At 45.6% G+C, this 22,141-nt stretch overlaps 2 protein-coding genes across 3 annotated transcripts in view; one reads left to right on the forward strand and one right to left on the reverse strand.

The window, feature by feature from the left end:
- The window catches only part of LOC139415786 (tyrosine-protein kinase Tec-like), a 42,119-nt gene extending 21,840 nt beyond the window's left edge, over positions 1-20,279 (forward strand). The window contains exons 6-19 of the mRNA XM_071163874.1: positions 1,712-1,761; positions 2,809-3,005; positions 4,999-5,064; positions 7,676-7,730; positions 8,148-8,227; positions 8,326-8,459; positions 8,664-8,735; positions 10,257-10,428; positions 10,798-10,908; positions 12,756-12,861; positions 12,992-13,056; positions 15,123-15,241; positions 17,517-17,674; positions 18,915-20,279. Of these exons, the coding sequence (XP_071019975.1) occupies positions 1,712-1,761; positions 2,809-3,005; positions 4,999-5,064; positions 7,676-7,730; positions 8,148-8,227; positions 8,326-8,459; positions 8,664-8,735; positions 10,257-10,428; positions 10,798-10,908; positions 12,756-12,861; positions 12,992-13,056; positions 15,123-15,241; positions 17,517-17,674; positions 18,915-18,998 (1,469 nt within the window). The 3' untranslated portion in view covers positions 18,999-20,279. The remainder of the gene's footprint in view (positions 1-1,711; positions 1,762-2,808; positions 3,006-4,998; positions 5,065-7,675; positions 7,731-8,147; positions 8,228-8,325; positions 8,460-8,663; positions 8,736-10,256; positions 10,429-10,797; positions 10,909-12,755; positions 12,862-12,991; positions 13,057-15,122; positions 15,242-17,516; positions 17,675-18,914) is intronic.
- LOC139415792 (galactose-specific lectin nattectin-like) overlaps positions 1-22,141 on the reverse strand; it is a 1,187,935-nt gene that overhangs the window by 1,002,312 nt on the left and 163,482 nt on the right. The window lies entirely within an intron of this gene.

Below are 22,141 nucleotides of genomic sequence, written 5' to 3' on the forward strand. Positions count from 1 at the left end.
GTGATACTAGCTAGGGCAGTGATACTAGCTAGAGCAGTGATACTGTGATACTAGCTAGAGCAGTGATACTGTGATACTAGCAAGAGCAGTTATACTGTGATACTAGCTAGAGCAGTGAATCTAGCTAGAGCAGTGATACTGTGATACTAGCCAGAGCAGTGATACTAGCTAGAGCAGTGATACTGTGATACTAGCAAGAGCAGTGATACTAGCTAGAGCAGTGATACTGTGATACTAGCTAGAGCAGTGATACTGTGATACTAGCTAGAGCAGTGATACTAGCTAGAGCAGTGATAGCAGCTAGAGCAGTGATACTAGCTAGAGCAGTGATACTAGCTAGAGCAGTGATACTAGCTAGAGCAGTGATACTAGCTAGAGCAGTGATACTAGCTAGAGCAGTGATACTAGCTAGAGCAGTGATACTAGCTAGAGCAGTGATACTAGCTAGAGCAGTGATACTGTGATGCTAGCAAGAGCAGTGATACTGTGATACTAGCTAGAGCAGTGATACTAGCTAGAGCAGTGATACTAGCAAGAGCAGTGATACTAGCTAGAGCAGTGATACTAGCTAGAGCAGTGATACTAGCTAGAGCAGTGATACTAGCAAAAGCAGTGAGCAGGGTTTTTCTTCTCTTAAAATGCTGAACGAAAATCATATTTCTGCTGTTACTGAGTCAAAATGTACACATATACAATTTTACTGCAAGAAATGCTTAATTCTTCCAGGAGTTAATATTATATTAGATTGTGTGAGAGGTTCTAGACTTACAGTCGGTGTCCGTAGTTCAGTTAGGCTACTATTCCATTTAACCCATCTGAACAGTACAGTTCCTTTGACGTGCCATGTTGAAGTCCTCGTCTTGTGACCTGTCAACTAAGACTACTGTTCTATAACATTAGACTACTCTTACCATAGCAACACCCACCCGTAGCATGCGCTCCAGCAGGTATATCTCACTGGTCAGCCCTAAAGCCAACACTTCCTTTGGCCACCTTTCCTTCCAGTTCTCTGCTGCCAATGACTGGAACGAATTGCAAAAAAAAAATTTAAGTTGAAGACTTATCTCCCTCACTAACTTTAAGCATCAGCTATCTGAGCAGCTAACTGATCGCTGCAGCTGTACATAGCCCATCTGTAAATAGCCCATCCAACTACCTACCTCATCCCCATATTGTTTTTATTTACTTTTTCTGCTCTTTTGCACACCAGTATTTCTATTTGCACATCTATCACTCCAGTGTTAATTTGCTAAATTGTAATTACTTCACTACTATGGCCTATTTATTGCCTTTACCTCCTCACGCCATTTGCACACACTGTATATAGACTTTTCCACTGTATTATTGACTGTATGTTTGTTTATTCCATGTGTTTGTTTATTCCATGTGTAACTCTGTTGTTTGTGTCGAACTGCTTTACTTTATATTGGCCAGGTCGCAGTTGTAAATGAGAACTTGTTCTCATCTGGCCTACCTGGTTAAATAAAGGAGAGAGATAGATATATATATATATATATATATATAGCACAGCGTTCACTTTTTTCTGACCAAAAGCATGTGGGTTATGAGTCAACCTGCAGGGGTTGTGGGTTATAAGTTCACCTATAGATCACGAATGCACATATAGACACACACACACTCATGAGTACATGTTCTCTGTAGCTGTTAACTTTGAATAATGAAAGAACAATTCTCTTCTTCCTCTTTTCAGTTTCGAGGAAACTTCTTCCTCCCATACCTGGAGAGGAGGGCACAGGAAGGGTAAGAACACTGTTCATCTAGTTCCTCAATCGCTCTCTCACACACACACACACACACACACTTCGGAGTCATCCCACCTCAAAAAGCACAAGAAAGAGATTAAGACACCGACTATCTCAGATTGTTTTGAAATAGTGTCTGTAGTTGGAAACCGATACGATTAGCATTTCTGAAACATTATTTTGTTAAAATAAAATTGAAGCTAATTGAGTGCACCCAAATTGGCCATTTAAAAAAAAAAACATATATTTATATGATTCATATAATCTTCAATAAATATAGTGCCTAACATCCAATTTGGACCATAATTATTCCTAACAATGAGTAAGACTTGAGGAATCCAATACAAGTATCAAAAACCACCCAGGGACTCCCCCCCCCCCCCCCCCCCCCCCCCTGACACCAATCCAACCGCAACAACCAATATACAGTATCAGTTCTCTGTCTGACAAGTAATGCACGGACTTAATTCCGCTGAACAGGGGAAAATAAAAACATCAGCAGATTCCGATGGAATACATTACATAAGAGGAAGAAGCAATACTCCAAGCAACAACTCCATGCTACCTGCCAGACATAGAGAATTAATACTATATACTGGTTGTTGGGGTGGGGTGTGGGGGGGGGGGGGGTCCCATGGGGGGTCCCATGGGGGGTCCCATGGGGAGCATTTGATACATTTTATTGGGCGTCGTTATCATTGTTATGAACACTTGTGGTCCAAATCGGATGTTAGGTGCAATTCAATTCGCTATTATTTCTCAGAGATCTAATTCATATTTAAACAAAATAATGTTACAGGAATGCTAATCTAAACCTGTTGCTAATTGCATAAACGATTTTCAGAACAATCTTGAGATGGTGGATGACATGGAATGACCCGATCTGCCTTCTAGAATTTCTGTTGTAATATTACTCTACAAATAATAAGCTATAACAAAAAATGTGTCGTCACCCTAGCAACAAGACAAGCTTGATACAACAAAAACAACAAAGTTAACAAATGTCCCTTCTCGTCCCTTCTCTCCTCCCTTTGTCCTCCTCCAGTCTCGTCGGCCTCCCCCTCCCCCTCCCCCCCCTCCCGTACACAGCCCTGATGATGGTAGTGGTGTCGAGGAGGTTGTGGTAGCTCTGTATGACTTCTTTGGTCCTGAACCACATGACCTGACTATGACCAAAGGAGCAGAATACGTCATACTGGAGAAATGTGACATCAACTGGTACAAGGCCCGCAACATATACGGGTCAGTACGGTGTGTATGTGAGTGTGTGCTTACTGTAGTTTGGCCCCTGGTATATCATCTCTCACTGTAGCTTGGCCCCTGGTATATCATCTCTCACTGTAGCTTGGCCCCTGGTATATCATCTCTCACTGTAGCTTGGCCCCTGGTATATCATCTCTCACTGTAGCTTGGCCCCTGGTATATCATCTCTCACTGTAGCTTGGCCCCTGGTATATCATCTCTCACTGTAGCTTGGCCCCTGGTATATCATCTCTCACTGTAGCTTGGCCCCTGGTATATCATCTCTCACTGTAGCTTGGCCCCTGGTATATCATCTCTCACTGTAGCTTGGCCCCTGGTATATCATCTCTCACTGTAGCTTGGCCCCTGGTATATCATCTCTCACTAGCTTGGCCCCTGGTATGTCATCTCTCACTGTAGCTTGGCCCCCGGTATATCATCTCTCACTGTAGCTTGGCCCCCGGTATATCATCTCTCACTGTAGCTTGGCCCCCGGTATATCATCTCTCACTGTAGATTGGCCCCCGGTATATCATCTCTCACTGTAGTTTGGCTCCCGGTATATCATCTCTCACTGTAGCTTGGCTCCCGGTATATCATCTCTCACTGTAGCTTGGCCCCTGGTATATCATCTCTCACTGTAGATTGGCCCCCGGTATATCATCTCTCACTGTAGATTGGCCCCCGATATATCATCTCTCACTGTAGATTGGCCCCCGGTATATCATCTCTCACTGTAGCTTGGCCCCTGGTATATCATCTCACTGTAGCTTGGCCCCCGGTATATAATCTCTCACTGTACTTTGGCCCCCGGTATATAATCTCACTGTAGCTTGGCCCCTGGTATATCATCTCTCACTGTAGCTTGGCCCCTGGTATATCATCTCTCACTGTAGCTTGGCCCCTGGTATATCATCTCTCACTGTAGCTTGGCCCCTGGTATATACTCTCACTGTAGCTTGGCCCCTGGTATATAATCTCACTGTAACTTGGCCCCTGGTATATAATCTCACTGTAACTTGGCCCCTGGTATATCATCTCTCACTGTAGCTTGGCCCCTGGTATATCATCTCTCACTGTAGCTTGGCCCCTGGTATATCATCTTTCACTGTAGCTTGGCCCCTGGTATATCATCTCTCACTGTAGCTTGGCCCCTGGTATATACTCTCACTGTAGCTTGGCCCCTGGTATATAATCTCACTGTAACTTGGCCCCTGGTATATCATCTCTCACTGTAGCTTGGCCCCTGGTATATCATCTCTCACTGTAGCTTGGCCCCTGGTATATACTCTCACTGTAGCTTGGCCCCTGGTATATAATCTCACTGTAACTTGGCCCCTGGTATATAATCTCACTGTAACTTGGCCCCTGGTATATCATCTCTCACTGTAGCTTGGCCCCTGGTATATCATCTCTCACTGTAGCTTGGCCCTTGGTATATCATCTCTCACTGTAGCTTGGCCCCTGGTATATAATCTCACTGTAGCTTGGCCCCTGGTATATCATCTCTCACTGTAGCTTGGCCCCTGGTATATCATCTCTCACTGTAGCTTGGCCCCTGGTATATCATCTCTCACTGTAGCTTGGCCCCTGGTATATACTCTCACTGTAGCTTGGCCCCTGGTATATAATCTCACTGTAACTTGGCCCCTGGTATATAATCTCACTGTAACTTGGCCCCTGGTATATAATCTCACTGTAACTTGGCCCCTGGTATATAATCTCACTGTAACTTGGCCCCTGGTATATAATCTCACTGTAACTTGGCCCCTGGTATATAATCTCACTGTAACTTGGCCCCTGGTATATAATCTCACTGTAACTTGGCCCCTGGTATATAATCTCACTGTAATTTGGCCCCTGGTATAATCTTGGTCTTTTGGACTCTCACATTGCACATCTTTGTCACTTCTTCTTCTATGGTTGGCCCGCTACTATTGAGTTTGTTTGTTTGTTTGTTTGTTTGTTTGTTTGTTTGTTTGTTGACATTTAGGAAGGAGGGCTACATCCCCAGCAACTACGTGACAGATAAAAAATTGGGGAACCTGGAACAGTATGCGTGAGTAAAGTGCCGCGAGGTACAGAAACACCGTTTTACATTGTTTTTTACATCAGCGCAAGGGTAGATGCTAAGAGGGATCCTTGGGATGTCCATACCCCCTAACCATAACCATTTTTACATGTAAACTTTAATAACCATCACCACCGACATTGTGAGCCAAACATTTTAGCACCCCCCCCCCCTCTCTTTTTTTAAGAGTTATTTTCATGCAATTCTACACATTTTGTCACTGGGCGAAGACAACATTTAGCAATTTTATAACTTATTTCCTATAGGATGGAGAGAAATGTTTGCGCATTTTAATATATCTGAGACTGACTGACAATTTAATCGCATCCCCCGGTCGGTAATTCAATCATGATGACTACGTTTAGATAGTCTAGTGGCCAGCTATATTTTTTTATTTATTTCACCTTTATTTAACCAGGTAGGCTAGTTGAGAACACGTTCTCATTTGCAACGGCGACCTGGCCAAGATATAGCACAGCAAAGACAAAAACAACAACACAGAGTTAAACATGGAATAAACAAACGTACAGTCAATAACACAATAGAAAAAGTCACATGCTTGTGATCATCTATCGACAGCTGTTTGCTAGTCAGCTAAATAAGATTATTAATTAGCTAGCTTGCTAACTAGTTTCACTTACCCATTAAAACAGCTAGCTTAGGCTTTCGTGGTCATCATTGTCTACAGAAGCATGAATCTGGCACTAGTAGTGCCTGAGGAATCCCTGCCTTCTTCCCTGCCTTCTTCTTCAGTGTTTTTTTTGGCGGACTAAATCCTAAAAAGTTGTAGACAGATGGGTGGAGAGCCAGGAGCCAATAGAACGTGTTTGTCAGCAAAATTATTCTGTTAAACTGTCATTTTCTATTGAGTCTGGTTTGTGATGAGAGGGATATGTTTTGACGATCTGTTGCTGTATGCCTGTCGATCACACCGACAGCGTCATTTGTGTTTTGGGTACACCAGAAGTACATTCATTTCCAATGCTGCGTTTGCCTTGCAGCGTTGCGTGGTGTATACATTGGATTTATCGAACGTGTGCACTAAATTGTAGATAATAGACCAGAGGCTCTCAAACTTTCTTCGTCCACGACCCCATTTTGATATCTTGTGACCCCAACCATTTAGAATTTTTTTTCAATTCAAGCTCAATAGTCTAGTGCGGCCTTTTCCCACGGTCTAAGGACTATATATTTTAGATTTCATTCGTTTTCATTTAGATTTTTAAGGTTAACCACATTACAAAGACCATGTAATTGTTATTGTTTTTTTTGTTTGTTTCTTGATATCAAGCGAATGGGAATTGCTGGCATAGATGGCTTGACAGAAAGAAGGGGAATGTTCATCTTTTGTTTGCCAACATCCAGATGACTCTGTATGTCAGAGCGACCTATAGAATTGATCAACAGGCGTCATAATTACCTGCAGAAATCTGACCTTCAATTTGGAAACAAAGCTGTTGTACATATACCTCGTAAAAAAATGTAAATAAAATGTATCACTTTGAAGTGACACAAGTGACAAATGAAACTTTCAGCTTTGCATTTCTTTCTCACCCAGCCATGCAATCTCCAGAGACAGACATTAGCAGTAGAATGACCTTACTTAAGAGCTCAGTGACTTCCTCTCCTTCCAGTTCTCTGCTGCCAATGACTGGAAGGAACTACAACAATCTCTGAAAGTGGAAACACTTATCTCCCTCACTATCTTTAAGCACCAACTGTCAGAGCAGCTCACAGATTACTGCACCTGTACATAGCCCATCTATAATTTAGCCCAAGCAACTACCTCTTTCCCTACTGTATTTATTTATTTTGCTCCTTTGCACCCCATTATTTCTATCTCTACTTTGCACATTCTTCCACTGCAAATCTACCATTCCAGTGTTCTACTTGCTATATTGTACTTACTTTGCCACCATGGCCTTTTTGCCTTTACCTCCCTTATCTCACCTCATTTGCTCACATCGTATATAGACTTGTTTATACCGTTATTATTGACTGTATGTTTGTTTTACTCCATGTGTAACTCTGTGTCGTTGTATGTGTCGAACTGCTTTGCTTTATCTTGGCCAGGTCGCAATTGTAAATGAGAACTTGTTCTCAACTAGCCTACCTGGTTAAATAAAGGGTTAGGGTTATATATATATATATATATATATATATATATATATATATATATATATATATATATATATATATATATATATATATATATATATATATATATATATATATATATATATATATATATATATATAATACCTGGTTAAATAAAGGTGATTTTTTTTGGGGGGGGGGGGGTGAATTGGAACGTCGACTGCGAGCCTTATCGCCCAACATCAGTGGTCAACCTCACTAATGCTCTTGTGGTTGAATGGAAGAAAGTCCCCTCAAATGTTCCATCGTTTTAGTGGAAAGACTTCCCTGAAAAATGTCTACAACGAGCAAGGGTCCACAAACTATTGGCCGTTTTTTTTTTTTCAATTTTTTTGTATATATAACAATTTAATACATTTTGAGATTTTATTTGGGTGAGTCTGGCTTTAAGTGTTATATGACATTGCAGTGTGAACTAATGGATCAGTGTTGTGTGTTTCAGCTGGTACAGTAAACATGTCAACCGGAACAAAGCTGAGGAACTACTGCGGACAGAGGCGAGTAAAACAGTTTTTTTTCTTTATGTCTGTGTGTGTGTACTGTCTGTAGCGTGCGTGTTTGTGTAGTGTACTGTGTGTGTGTGTGTGTACTGTCTGTAGTGTACTGTGTGTGTGTGTGTACTGTGTGTGTGTGTACTGTCTGTAGCGTGCGTGTTTGTGTAGTGTACTGTGTGTGTGTGTGTGTACTGTCTGTAGCGTGCGTGTTTGTGTGTGTGTGTGTACTGTCTGTAGCGTGTGTGTTTGTGTAGTGTACTGTGTGTGTACTGTCTGTAGCGTGCGTGTTTGTGTAGTGTACTGTGTGTGTGTGTACTGTCTAGCGTGTGTGTGTGTAGTGTGTGTGTGTTAGTACTGTCTGTAGCGTGTGTGTGTGTGTGTGTGTGTGTACTGTCTGTGTAACTCTGTCTCCCTGTACAGGATAAAGAGGGAGGGTTCATGGTAAGAGACTCCAGTAAGCCAGGCGCCTACACCGTCTCCCTGTACACCAAGTCAGCAGGGTACGCGTCATCCTAGTTCATCATGTTAGAACTCTTGTGTCAGTAAAACATCGTTTGGATCATTCGAACGTTGTATAAATGTTGTGTGAACGTCATAGGGAGGGAGGTGCAGCTATCAGGCATTACCACATCAAGGAGACCTCCGGCTGCCCCAGACAGTTCTACCTGGCTGAGAAACACCTGTTCACCTTGATACCTGACCTCATCGAGTACCACAATCACAACGCTGCAGGTAGAGCACACACACACACACACACACACACACACACACACAATAAACATGTATTCACATGGGATCCACACACTCTTTCACTTCAATTCAAGGCAATTTATAGGCATGGGAAACATATGTTAACATTGCCAGAGTCTCTCTCGCCCCTCTCTCTCTTGCGCCTCCTCTCTTTCTCTCGCCCTTGTCTCCTCTCCTCTCTCTCAGGTCTGGTAGCCAGGTTGAGGTATCCAGTAGGGAAGGAGAGATCGGCTCCATCCACAGCAGGCTTCAGCTACGGTGAGATTCTACTCTACCCTACCCTGTTCTACTCTACTCTATTCTATTCTACTCTACCCTGTTCTACTCTACTCTACTCTATTCTATTCTACTCTACCCTACCCTGTTCTACTCTACTCTACTCTATTCTATTCTACTCTACCCTACCCTGTTCTACTCTACTCTGTTCTATTCTACTCTACCCTACCCCGTTCTACTCTATTCTATTCTACCATACCCTGTTCTACTCTACTATATTATATTCTACCCTGTTCTACTCTACTCTATTCTATTCTACTCTACTCTACCCTGTTCTACTCTATTCTACCCTACCCTGTTCTACTCTACTCTACCCTGTTCTACTCTATTCTATTCTACTCTACCCTGTTCTACTCTACTCTACTCTATTCTACTCTACCCTGTTCTACTCTATTCTACTCTATCCTACCCTGTTCTACTCTACTCTATTCTATTCTACTCTACCCTGTTCTATTCTATTCTACTCCACCCTACCCTGTTCTACTCTATTCTACTCTACTCTACCCTACCCTGTTCTACTCTATTCTATTCTATTCTACTCTACTCTACTCTATTCTACTCTACCCTGTTCTACTCTACTCTATTCTACTCTATTCTACTCTACTCTATTCTATTCTACTCTACCATGTTCTACTCTATTCTATTCTACTCTACTCTACCCTGTTCTACACTACTCTACCCTGTTCTACACTACTCTACCCTGTTCTACACTACTCTACCCTGTTCTACTCTACTCTACCCTGTTCTACTCTACCCTGTTCTACACTACTCTACCCTGTTCTACACTACTCTACCCTGTTCTACTCTACTCTATTCTACTCTACTCTACCCTGTTCTACACTACTCTACCCTGTTCTACTCTACTCTACCCTGTTCTACACTACTCTACCCTGTTCTACACTACTCTACCCTGTTCTACACTACTCTACCCTGTTCTACTCTTCTCTATTCTACTCTACCCTGTTCTACTCTTCACTACTCTATTCTACTCTACCCTGATCTACTCTACCCTGTTCTACTCTATTCTACACTACTTTACCCTGTTCTACTCTTCTCTACTCTACCCTGTTCTACTCTTCTCTACTCTACTCTACCCTGTTCTACACTACTCTACCCTGTTCTACACTACTCTACCCTGTTCTACTCTACCCTGTTCTACACTACTCTACTCTACACTACTCTACCCTGTTCTACACTACTCTACCCTGTTATACTCTACTCTACCCTGTTCTACTCTTCACTACTCTATTCTACTCTACCCTATTCTACTCTATTCTACACTACTTTACCCTGTTCTACTCTTCTCTACTCTACTCTACCCTGTTCTACTCTTCTCTACTCTACTCTACCCTGTTCTACTTTTCTCTATTCTACTCTTCTTTACCCTGTTCTACTCTTCTCTACTCTATTCTACTCTACCCTGTTCTACTCTTCTCTACTCTACCCTGTCCTACACTGTTCTACCCTGTCCTATTCTACTCTATTCTACAATACTCCATACAGAGAAGTGGGAGATCAACCCTTGTGAGCTGACCTTCATGAAGGAGCTGGGATGTGGTCAGTTTGGGGTGGTGCGGCTGGGGAAGTGGAGAGCTCAACACAAAGTAGCCATCAAGGCTATCAGAGAGGGAGCCATGTACGAAGAAGACTTCATAGAGGAAGCCAAGGTTATGATGTGAGTACAATACATCCCACACAGGACTTCCTAGAGGAAGCCAAGGTTATGATGTGAGTACAATACATCCCACACAGGACTTCCTAGAGGAAGCCAAGGTTATGATGTGAGTACAATACATCCCACACAGGACTTCCTAGAGGAAGCCAAGGTTATGATGTGAGTACAATACATGTCACACGGGACACACACACACACGGGCTGACAGACAGCACACATCGATAGACAAATAGATAGATGAATGGACACACACACACGGGCTGACAGACAGCACACATCGATAGACGAATAGATGGATGGACACACACATTCTAATGTTTTGTAACCATGAGATCCCCGTGTGTGTGTGTGTGTGTGTGTGTGTCTCAGGCGTCTCACCCATCCTAAGCTGGTGCAGCTGTATGGAGTGTGTACCCACCAGAAACCCATCTACATTGTGACTGAGTTCATGGGACTGGGATGTCTGCTCAATTATGTCAGGTAATATTAATAATAAGCCCAACGTCATAGATCTATGCTCAGAAACATGTTGCATAACTTTCATTTGTCAATGTTTTTTAAAACATACTGCAGGGCTGTTCTAGGCAGGTTAACCAAAAGGTTGCTGGTTTGAATCCCAGAGCCGACTAGGCAAAAAAAATCTGCCAATGTGCCCTTAACCCTAATTTGCTCCTGTAAGTCTCTCTGGATAAGAACGTCTGCTACATGACTAAAGTGTAATGTAAAAGATACCCTCCTGTAGATTTTAACTCCAACCCTGTTCCTGGAGAGAAACCCTCCTGTAGGTTTTAACTACAACCCTGTTCCTGGAGAGATACCCTCCTGTAGATTTTAACTCAAACCCTGTTCCTGGAGAGAGACCCTCCTGTAGTAGATTTTAACTCCAACCCTGTTCCTGGAGAGATACCTTCCTGTAGTAGGTTTTAACTCCAACCCTGTTCCTGGAGAGAAACCCTCCTGTAGTAGGTTTTAACTCCAACCCTGTTCCTGGAGAGAGACCCTCCTGTAGTAGGTTTTAACTCCAACCCTGTTCCTGGAGAGAAACCCTCCTGTAGTAGGTTTTAACTCCAACCCTGTTCCTGGAGAGAGACCCTCCTGTAGTAGATTTTAACTCCAACCCTGTTCCTGGAGAGATACCTTCCTGTAGTAGGTTTTAACTCCAACCCTGTTCCTGGAGAGAAACCCTCCTGTAGTAGATTTTAACTCCAACCCTGTTCCTGGAGAGAAACCCTCCTGTAGGTTTTAACTCCAACCCTGTTCCTGGAGAGAAACCCTCCTGTAGGTTTTAACTACAACCCTGTTCCTGGAGAGAGACCCTCCTGTAGGTTTTAACTCCAACCCTGTTCCTGGAGAGAGACCCTCCTGTAGGTTTTAACTACAACCCTGTTCCTGGAGAGAGACCCTCCTGTAGGTTTTAACTACAACCCTGTTCCTGGAGAGAAACCCTCCTGTAGGTTTTAACTACAACCCTGTTCCTGGAGAGAGACCCTCCTGTAGGTTTTAACTACAACCCTGTTCCTGGAGAGAGACCCCCCTGTAGGTTTTAACTCCAACCCTGTTCCTGGAGAGAGACCCTCCTGTAGGTTTTAACTACAACCCTGTTCCTGGAGAGAAACCCTCCTGTAGGTTTTAACTACAACCCTGTTCCTGGAGAGAGACCCTCCTGTAGGTTTTAACTACAACCCTGTTCCTGGAGAGATACCCCCCTGTAGGTTTTAACTACAACCCTGTTCCTGGAGAGAGACCCTCCTGTAGGTTTTAACTACAACCCTGTTCCTGGAGAGAGACCCTCCTGTAGGTTTTAACTCCAACCCTGTTCCTGGAGAGAGACCCTCCTGTAGGTTTTAACTACAACCCTGTTCCTGGAGAGAGACCCTCCTGTAGGTTTTAACTACAACCCTGTTCCTGGAGAGAGACCCTCCTGTAGTAGATTTTAACTCCAACCCTGTTCCTGGAGAGAGACCCTCCTGTAGTAGATTTTAACTACAACCCTGTTCCTGGAGAGAGACCCTCCTGTAGTAGGTTTTAACTCCAACCCTGTTCCTGGAGAGAGACCCTCCTGTAGGTTTTAACTACAACCCTGTTCCTGGAGAGAGACCCTCCTGTAGGTTTTAACTCCAACCCTGTTCCTGGAGAGAGACCCTCCTGTAGGTTTTAACTACAACCCTGTTCCTGGAGAGATACCGTCCTGTAGTAGATTTTAACTCCAACCCTGTTCCTGGAGAGAGACCCCCCTGTAGGTTTTAACTACAACCCTGTTCCTGGAGAGAGACCCTCCTGGGCATACATACGTTTCAGCCGTCTTGTTTTTTGTTTATTTACTTCAGGCAGCGTCGGGACACCTTCAGCCTGGGGTCCTTACTGAGTATCTGTCAGGACGTCTCAGAGGGGATGGAACACCTGGAGGCACACGGCTTCATACACAGAGACCTGGTGAGTCTATCAGCCAATAGGATCATAGTATACAGACACCTAGCCAATAGGGAGTTAGTTAGTGAGCCGTTCTGCCAATAGGCACAGATCTGTTTAGAGTAACAGCCAATCTCTGTCTCTCTCTCTCTAGGCAGCGAGGAACTGTCTGGTGAACGATGCTCTGGTGGTGAAGGTATCAGACTTTGGAATGGCCAGGTACGTAACGGAATATCACACTCAACTCTCACACCATTCTGTATCCCTGTCTCTCTCTCTCTCTCTCCATCTCTCCATCTCTCTCTTTCTGTCTCTCTCTCTCTCCATCTCTCTCTCTCTGCCTCTCTCTCTCTCTCTGTCTCTCTCTCGCTGTTTCTCTCCGTGTCTCTCTCTCTCTCCGTGTCTCTCTCTCTGTCTCTCTCTCTCCGTGTCTCTCTCTCTCTGTTTCTCTCCGTCTCTCTCTCTCTCTCTGTCTCTCTCTCTCGCTGTTTCTCTCCGTGTCTCTCTCTCTCTCTCTCTCTCTCCATCTCTATCTCTCCGCCTCTCTCTCCATCTCTCTCTATCTGCCTCTCTCTCTCTCTCTTTCTCTCTCTCTCTCTGTTTCTCTCTCTCTCTCTGTTTCTCTCCGTGTCTCTCTCTCTCCGTCTCTGTCTCGCTGTCTCCCTCGCTCGCTCTCTCTCTCTCTCTGCCTCTCTTTCTCTGCCTCTCTCTCTCTCTCTCTTTCTCTCTCCCTGCCTCTGTCTCTCTCAAATTCAGAGGGCTTCAATTATTTTGGTCTTACTGAGATTAACTGTCAGGGCCCAGGTCTGACAGAATCTGTGCAGAAGATCTAGGTGCTGCTGTAGGCCCTCCTTGGTTGGGGACAGAAGCACCAGATCATCAGCAAACAGTAGACATTTGACTTCAGGTTCTAGTAGGGTGAGGCCGGGTGCTGCAGACTGTTCTAGTGCCCTCGCCAATTCGTTGATATATATATATATATATATATATATATATGTTGAAGATGGTGGGGCTTAAGCTGCATCTCTATCTCACCCCCCTGACCCTGACCCTTTGGAAAGAAATGTGTATTCTTTTGCCAATTTTTAACTGCACACTTGTTTCTGTACATGGATTTTATAATGACATATGCTCCCCCCCCAACACCACTTTCTATCAATTTGTATAGCAGACCCTCTGACACCCTCAGGCCAAATTGACTCTCGTCTTTTTCGCAGCCGTCCATGTACCACCACAAACTGACACTAAGACGCCACCTGGTAAGAGCAGGGCCTCATCCAACTGAAAGAATAGCCTCCCTACTATTTACAGTTATACACACTGGGGCGGCATGGTCATGTTGAGGGGCGGGGGGGGAGTGGCCTCATCACGGGTCATGTTGAGGGGCGGGGGGGTGGGGGAGTGGCCTCATCACGGGTCATGTTGAGGGGGGGGAGTGGCCTCATCACGGGTCATGTTGAGGGGCGGGGGGGGAGTGGCCTCATCACGGGTCATGTTGAGGGGAGGGGGGGGAGTGGCCTCATCACGGGTCATGTTGAGGGGCGGGGGGGGGAGTGGCCTCATCACGGGTCATGTTGAGGGGAGGGGGGGAGTGGCCTCATCACGGGTCATGTTGAGGGGCGGGGGGGGAGTGGCCTCATCACGGGTCATGTTGAGGGGAGGGGGGGGAGTGGCCTCATCACGGGTCATGTTGAGGGGCGGGGGGGAGTGGCCTCATCATGGGTCATGTTGAGGGGCGGGGGGGAGTGGCCTCATCACGGGTCATGTTGAGGGGCGGGGGGGGAGTGGCCTCATCACGGGTCATGTTGAGGGGCGGGGGGGAGTGGCCTCATCATGGGTCATGTTGAGGGGCGGGGGGGGAGTGGCCTCATCACGGGTCATGTTGAGGGGCGGGGGGGGAGTGGCCTCATCACGGGTCATGTTGAGGGGCGGGGGGGGAGTGGCCTCATCACGGGTCATGTTGAGGGGCGGGGGGGTAGTGGCCTCATCACGGGTCATGTTGAGGGGCGGGGGGGTGGGGGAGTGGCCTCATCACGGGTCCTGTTGAGGGGCGGGGGGGGGGGAGTGGCCTCATCACGGGTCATGTTGAGGGGCGGGGGGGGGGGGGTGGCGGCCTCATCACGGGTCATGTTGAGGGGCGGGTGGGGGGGGAGTGGCCTCATCACGGGTCATGTTGAGGGGGGGGGGGTGGCGGCCTCATCACGGGTCATGTTGAGGGGCGGGAGGGGGGGGAGCGGCCTGGTCATATAGGTCACTCTCTCCCTCTTTCTGTGTGTGTGTGTTAGGTATGTACTAGATGACCAGTACACTAGTTCATCAGGCTCTAAGTTCCCAGTCAAGTGGTCTCCTCCTGAAGTCTTCAACTTCTGCAAGTACAGCAGCAAGTCGGACGTCTGGTCCTTCGGTAGGTGGTTACTGTGTGTTTGTGAGGACGGTCTGTTGATGTGTGTTTGTGAGGATGGTCTGTTGATGTGTGTTTGTGAGGACGGTCTGTTGATGTGTGTTTGTGAGGACGGTCTGTTGATGTGTGTTTGTGAGGACGGTCTGTTGATGTGTGTTTGTGTGTGTGAGGACGGTCTGTTGATGTGTGTGTGTGAGGACGGTCTGTTGATGTGTGTGTGTGAGGATGGTCTGTTGATGTGTGTTTGTGAGGATGGTCTGTTGATGTGTGTTTGTGAGGACGGTCTGTTGATGTGTGTGTGTGAGGACGGTCTGTTGATGTGTGTGTGTGAGGACGGTCTGTTGATGTGTGTGTGTGAGGACGGTCTGTTGATGTGTGTTTGTGAGGACGGTCTGTTGATGTGTGTTTGTGAGGACGGTCTGTTGATGTGTGTTTGTGAGGACGGTCTGTTGATGTGTGTTTGTGAGGACGGTCTGTTGATGTGTGTTTGTGAGGACGGTCTGTTGATGTGTGTTTGTGAGGACGGTCTGTTGATGTGTGTTTGTGAGGACGGTCTGTTGATGTGTGTTTGTGAGGACGGTCTGTTGGTGTGTGTTTGTGAGGACGGTCTGTTGGTGTGTGTGTGTGTGTGTGTGTGAGGACGGTCTGTTGGTGTGTGTGTGAGGACGGTCTGTTGATGTGTGTTTGTGAGGACGGTCTGTTGATGTGTGTTTGTGAGGACGGTCTGTTGATGTGTGTGTGTGTGTGTGTGTGAGGACGGTCTGTTGATGTGTGTGTGTGAGGACGGTCTGTTGATGTGTGTGTGTGAGGACGGTCTGTTGATGTGTGTTTGTGAGGACGGTCTGTTGATGTGTGTTTGTGAGGACGGTCTGTTGATGTGTGTGTGTGAGGACGGTCTGTTGATGTGTGTGTGTGTGTGTGTGTGTGAGGACGGTCTGTTGATGTGTGTGTGTGAGGACGGTCTGTTGATGTGTGTTTGTGAGGATGGTCTGTTGATGTGTGTTTGTGAGGACGGTCTGTTGATGTGTGTGTGTGAGGACGGTCTGTTGATGTGTGTGTGTGAGGACGGTCTGTTGATGTGTGTTTGTGAGGACGGTCTGTTGATGTGTGTTTGTGAGGACGGTCTGTTGATGTGTGTTTGTGAGGACGGTCTGTTGATGTGTGTTTGTGTGTGTGAGGACGGTCTGTTGATGTGTGTGTGTGAGGACGGTCTGTTGATGTGTGTGTGTGTGTGTGTGTGTGAGGACGGTCTGTTGATGTGTGTGTGTGAGGACGGTCTGTTGATGTGTGTTTGTGAGGATGGTCTGTTGATGTGTGTTTGTGAGGACGGTCTGTTGATGTGTGTGTGTGAGGACGGTCTGTTGATGTGTGTGTGTGAGGACGGTCTGTTGATGTGTGTGTGTGAGGACGGTCTGTTGATGTGTGTTTGTGAGGACGGTCTGTTGATGTGTGTTTGTGAGGACGGTCTGTTGATGTGTGTTTGTGAGGACGGTCTGTTGATGTGTGTTTGTGAGGACGGTCTGTTGATGTGTGTTTGTGAGGACGGTCTGTTGATGTGTGTTTGTGAGGACGGTCTGTTGATGTGTGTGTGTGAGGACGGTCTGTTGATGTGTGTGTGTGAGGACGGTCTGTTGATGTGTGTTTGTGAGGACGGTCTGTTGATGTGTGTGTGTGTGTGTGTGTGTGAGGACGGTCTGTTGATGTGTGTGTGTGAGGACGGTCTGTTGATGTGTGTTTGTGAGGACGGTCTGTTGATGTGTGTTTGTGAGGACGGTCTGTTGATGTGTGTTTGTGAGGACGGTCTGTTGATGTGTGTGTGTGTGTGTGAGGACGGTCTGTTGATGTGTGTGTGTGAGGACGGTCTGTTGATGTGTGTTTGTGAGGACGGTCTGTTGATGTGTGTTTGTGAGGACGGTCTGTTGATGTGTGTGTGTGTGTGTGTGTGTGAGGACGGTCTGTTGATGTGTGTGTGTGAGGACGGTCTGTTGATGTGTGTTTGTGAGGACGGTCTGTTGATGTGTGTTTGTGAGGACGGTCTGTTGATGTGTGTGTGTGTGTGTGTGTGTGAGGACGGTCTGTTGATGTGTGTGTGTGAGGACGGTCTGTTGATGTGTGTGTGTGAGGACGGTCTGTTGATGTGTGTTTGTGAGGACGGTCTGTTGATGTGTGTTTGTGAGGACGGTCTGTTGATGTGTGTTTGTGAGGACGGTCTGTTGGTGTGTGTTTGTGAGGATGGTCTGTTGATGTGTGTGTGTGTGTGTGTGTGTGTGTGTATCAGGTGTGTTGATGTGGGAGGTGTTTACAGAGGGGAAGATGCCGTTTGAACACAACCCTAACCACGAGGTAGTGATGATGGTGTTAGAAGGACATCGCCTCTACAGACCCAAGAAGGCCACGCCCAACATCTATGACATCATGCTGCGCTGCTGGCACGAGGTACATCATGCGCTTCCTGCTTTCCTACTTCCTACTTTGTGTATTGTGAATGTTTGAGGCAGAAGATACACTAAAAACAAATATAAATGCAACATGTAAAGTGTTGGTCCCATTTTATCATGAGCTGAAATAAAAAAAATCCTATAAATATTCAATTTGCATAAAAAGTTTATTTCTCTCATATTTTGTGCACAGATGTGTTTACAATCCCTGTTAGTGAGCATTTATCCTTTGTCAAGATGATCCATCCACCTGACAGGTGTGGCATATCAAGACGATGATTAAACAGCATGATCATTACACAGGTGCACCTTGTGCTGGGGGACACAGTTTTTAGGGAGCATGTAATTAGCATAGTGACTGCAGGAATGGCCACCTGAGCTTTTGTCAAGACAATTTTTGTTAATTTCTCTACCATAAGCCGCCTCCAACGTTGTTTGAGAGAAGTTGGCAGTACGGCCATCTGGCCTCACAACCGCAGGTCACGTGTATGGCGTCGTGTGGGCGAGCGGTTTGCTGATTGGGCAATTTGCTGATTGGGCAGGCACAATCTACGGACAACGAAAACAATTGCATTTTATCGATGCCAATTTGAATGCACAGAGAAACCGCGATGAGATCCTGAGGCTCATTGTTGTGCCATTCATCCACCTCCATCCCCTCATGTTTCAGCAGGATAATGCACAGGCCCATGTCGCAACGATCTGGCCCGCATCCTCACCAGACATGTCACCCGTTGAGCATGTTTGGGATGCTCTGGATTGATGTGTACAACAGCTTGTTCCAGTTCCTGCCAATATCCAGCAACTTCACACATCCATGGAAGAGGAGTGGGACAACATTCCACGGGCCACAATCAAACAGCCTGATCAACTCTATGTGAAGGAGATGTGTCATGCATGAGGCAAATGATGATCACATCAGATACAGACTGGGTTTCTGATCCACACCAGATACTGACTGGGTTTCTGATCACATCAGATACAGACTTGATTTCTGATCCACACCCCTACCTTTTATTTAGGTATCTGTGATGAACAGTTGAATATCTGTATTCCCAGTCATGTGAAATCCATAGATTAGGACCTAATTTATTTATTTCAATTGACTGAATTGTAACTTTTGTAACTCTCTCTCTCCCCCTCCCCTCTCTCTTGCTCTCTCCCCCTTCTCTCCTCTCGCTCGCTCTCTCTCCCCGTCCCTCTCTCTCTCGCTCTCTCTCTCGCTCTCTCCCCTCTAGAGAGCAGAAGAGAGACCATCGTTTTCTCAGATCTCCATCTTGATCTCCGATGCTCTAGAAGTGGATGGGTCCTCCTCCGCCTAAACCCACCAATCAAATCGCAACCAGCAGTCGGATCTCCTCAGATCCAGTGTTGATGGAGGACTGCTTCCACACCGCTCTCTGTACTGATGGATCTCTCATGATGGACGATTACGGTGGAGTTTGTTAGACAGGAAGTTTGCGTCCAAATACCATATACTGTTTCACCACTTCTATCCTGTCTGACAGGAAACTGGACAGTCTTCTCAAAACGTATATGTTTTATCCCCCCCCCCCCCCCCCCTTTTGCCCTCAGAACAGCTTCAATTCGCTGAATTCTGAGTGTTCTAAACATTAAGAACACCTTCCTAATATGGAGTTGCACCTCCCCCTTTTCTCCTCAGAACAGCTTCAATTCGCTGAATTCTGAGTGTTCTAAACATTAAGAACACCTTCCTAATATGGAGTTGCACCTCCCCCTTTTCTCCTCAGAACAGCCTCAATTCGCTGAATTCTGAGTGTTCTAAACATTAAGAACACCTTCCTAATATGGAGTTGCACCTCCCCCTTTTCTCCTCAGAACAGCTTCAATTCGCTGAATTCTGAGTGTTCTAAACATTAAGAACACCTTCCTAATATGGAGTTGCACCTCCCCCTTTTCTCCTCAGAACAGCTTCAATTCGCTGAATTCCGAGTGTTCTAAACATTAAGAACAGAACACCTTCCTAATATGGAGTTGCACCTCCCCCTTTTGCCCTCAGAACAGCCTCAATTGGTCGGGGCATGGACTCTACAAGGTGTCGAAAGCGTTCCACAGGGATGCTGGCCCACGTTGACTCCAATGCTTCCCACGGTTGTGTCAAGTTGGCTGGATGTCCTTTGGGGTGGTGGACCATTCTGGATACACACGGGAAACTGTAGAGCGTGAAAAACCCAGCAGCGTTGGAAGTTCTTGACACAAACCGGTCCGCCTGGCACCTACTACCGTACCCCCGTTCAAAGGCACTTAAACATTTTGCCTTACCGATTTAACCTTTGAATGGCACATACACAATCCATGTCTCAATTATCTCAAGGCTTACATTTTTTTTAAATCTTTAATCTCCTCCGCTCCATCTATACTGATTTTGAAGTTGATTTAACAAGTGACGTCATAGCTTTTTGCCTGGTCAGTCTGTGATAGGGAGAGATCATTCAGATCCATCCGTCTTCTCATATTTCACATGTCCTCAAATCCAGCTGACTTGTACTGTGGACAGACGTTTTTATATTTATAAGGTAAATGTATGTTTTTAATAGAACTGCAGAAGTTTGAATGTAATTACAATAAAATGAATGACAATATAGCCTTGTGTTCTCTGTCCATCATGTCAATAGGGAAACAATGGCAACAGACACGGTGTTGGTGTTTCAGACTCCAGATAGGTGTTTCAGACTCCAGATAGGTGTTCCAGACTCCAGATTGTGTGTTCCAGACTCCAGATAGGTGTTCCAGACTCCAGATAGGTGTTCCAGACTCCAGATAGGTGTTCCAGACTCCAGATAGGTGTTCCAGACTCCAGATAGGTGTTCCAGACTCCAGATAGGTGTTCCAGACTCCAGATAGGTGTTCCAGACTCCAGATAGGTGTTCCAGACTCCAGATAGGTGTTCCAGACTCCAGATAGGTGTTCCAGACTCCAAATAGGTGTTCCAGACTCCAGATAGGTGTTCCAGACTCCAGATAGGTGTTCCAGACTCCAGATAGGTGTTCCAGACTCCAGACACAGTGTTCCAGACTCCAGACACAGTGTTCCAGACTCCAGATAGGTGTTTCAGACTCCAGATAGGTGTTTCAGACTCCAGATAGGTGTTTCAGACTCCAGATAGGTGTTTCAGACTCCAGATAGGTGTTCCAGATTCCAGACACGGCGTTCCAGACTCCAGATAGACCTACATATATGGGACACCACTTTACCAGATACAGAGCCTTCAGAAAGTATTCACACCCCTTGACATGTTGTTGTTGTTACAGCCTGAATTTAAAATGGATTAAATGGAGATGTTGTGTCCCTGGCCTGCACACATTACCCGATAATGCCAAAGTAGAATTATATTTTTTTAAATGTTTTTAAAATTGAAAAGCTGAAATGTCTTCAGTCAATAAGTATTCAACCCCTTTGTTAGGACAATACTAAATAAGTTCAGGAGTAAAAATGTGCTTTAAAAGCTACAAGTTGCATGGACCAATAATAGTGTTTAACATGATTTGTTAAATGACTACCTCATCTCTGTACCCCACACATACAATTATCTGTAAAGGTCCCTCAGTTGAGCAGTTAATTTCAAACACAGATTCAACCACAAAGACCAGGGAGGTTTTCCACAGCCTCGCGAAGAAGGGCCCCTATTGGTAGATAGGCAGACATTGAATATCCCTTTGAGCATGGTGACGTTATTCATTATACTGTGGATGGTGTATCAATACACCCAGTCACTACAAAGATACAGGTGTCCTTCCTAACTCATTTGGTGGAAAGGAAGGAAACCACTCAGGGATTTGAACATGAGGCCAATGAAACAGTCACAGAGTTTAATGGCTGTGATTGGAGAACACTGAGGATGGATCAACAACATTGTAGTTACTCCACAATACTAACCTAAATGACAGAACGAAAAGAAGGAAGTCTGTACAGAATATGAAATATTCCAAAACATGCATCCTGTTTGCAACAAGGCAGTAAAGTAAAACTGCAAAAAATGTGGCAAAGAATGAACTTTTATGTCCTCAATAAAAGCATTATGTTTGGGGCAAATCCAACACATCACTGGGTACCACTTTTCATAATTTTCAAGCATGATGGTGGCTGCATCCTGTCATGGGTATGCTTGTCATCTGCAATATGTTTTTTAGGATGAAAAGAAACGGAATAGAGCTAAGCACAGGCAAAATCCTAGAGGAAAACCTGGTTTCCACAAGACACTGGAAGACAAATTCACCTTTCAGCAGGACAATAACCTAAAACAAAAGGCCAAATTTCGTGCTCAAGCGACTCCTTGTGGTGGGCCCCGGCGCCTGCAAGCTGACCTCGGTCACCAGCTGGACAGTGTTTCCCCTGATACGTTGGTGCTGCTGTCTTCCAGGTTAAGCGAGCAGTGTGTCAAGAAGCAGTGAGGCTTGGCAGGGTCGTGTTTCAGAGGTCACATGGCTCTCGATCTTTGCCGTCT

Source organism: Oncorhynchus clarkii, chromosome 9, assembly GCF_045791955.1.
Source record: "Oncorhynchus clarkii lewisi isolate Uvic-CL-2024 chromosome 9, UVic_Ocla_1.0, whole genome shotgun sequence".
Taxonomy (NCBI): domain Eukaryota; kingdom Metazoa; phylum Chordata; class Actinopteri; order Salmoniformes; family Salmonidae; genus Oncorhynchus; species Oncorhynchus clarkii.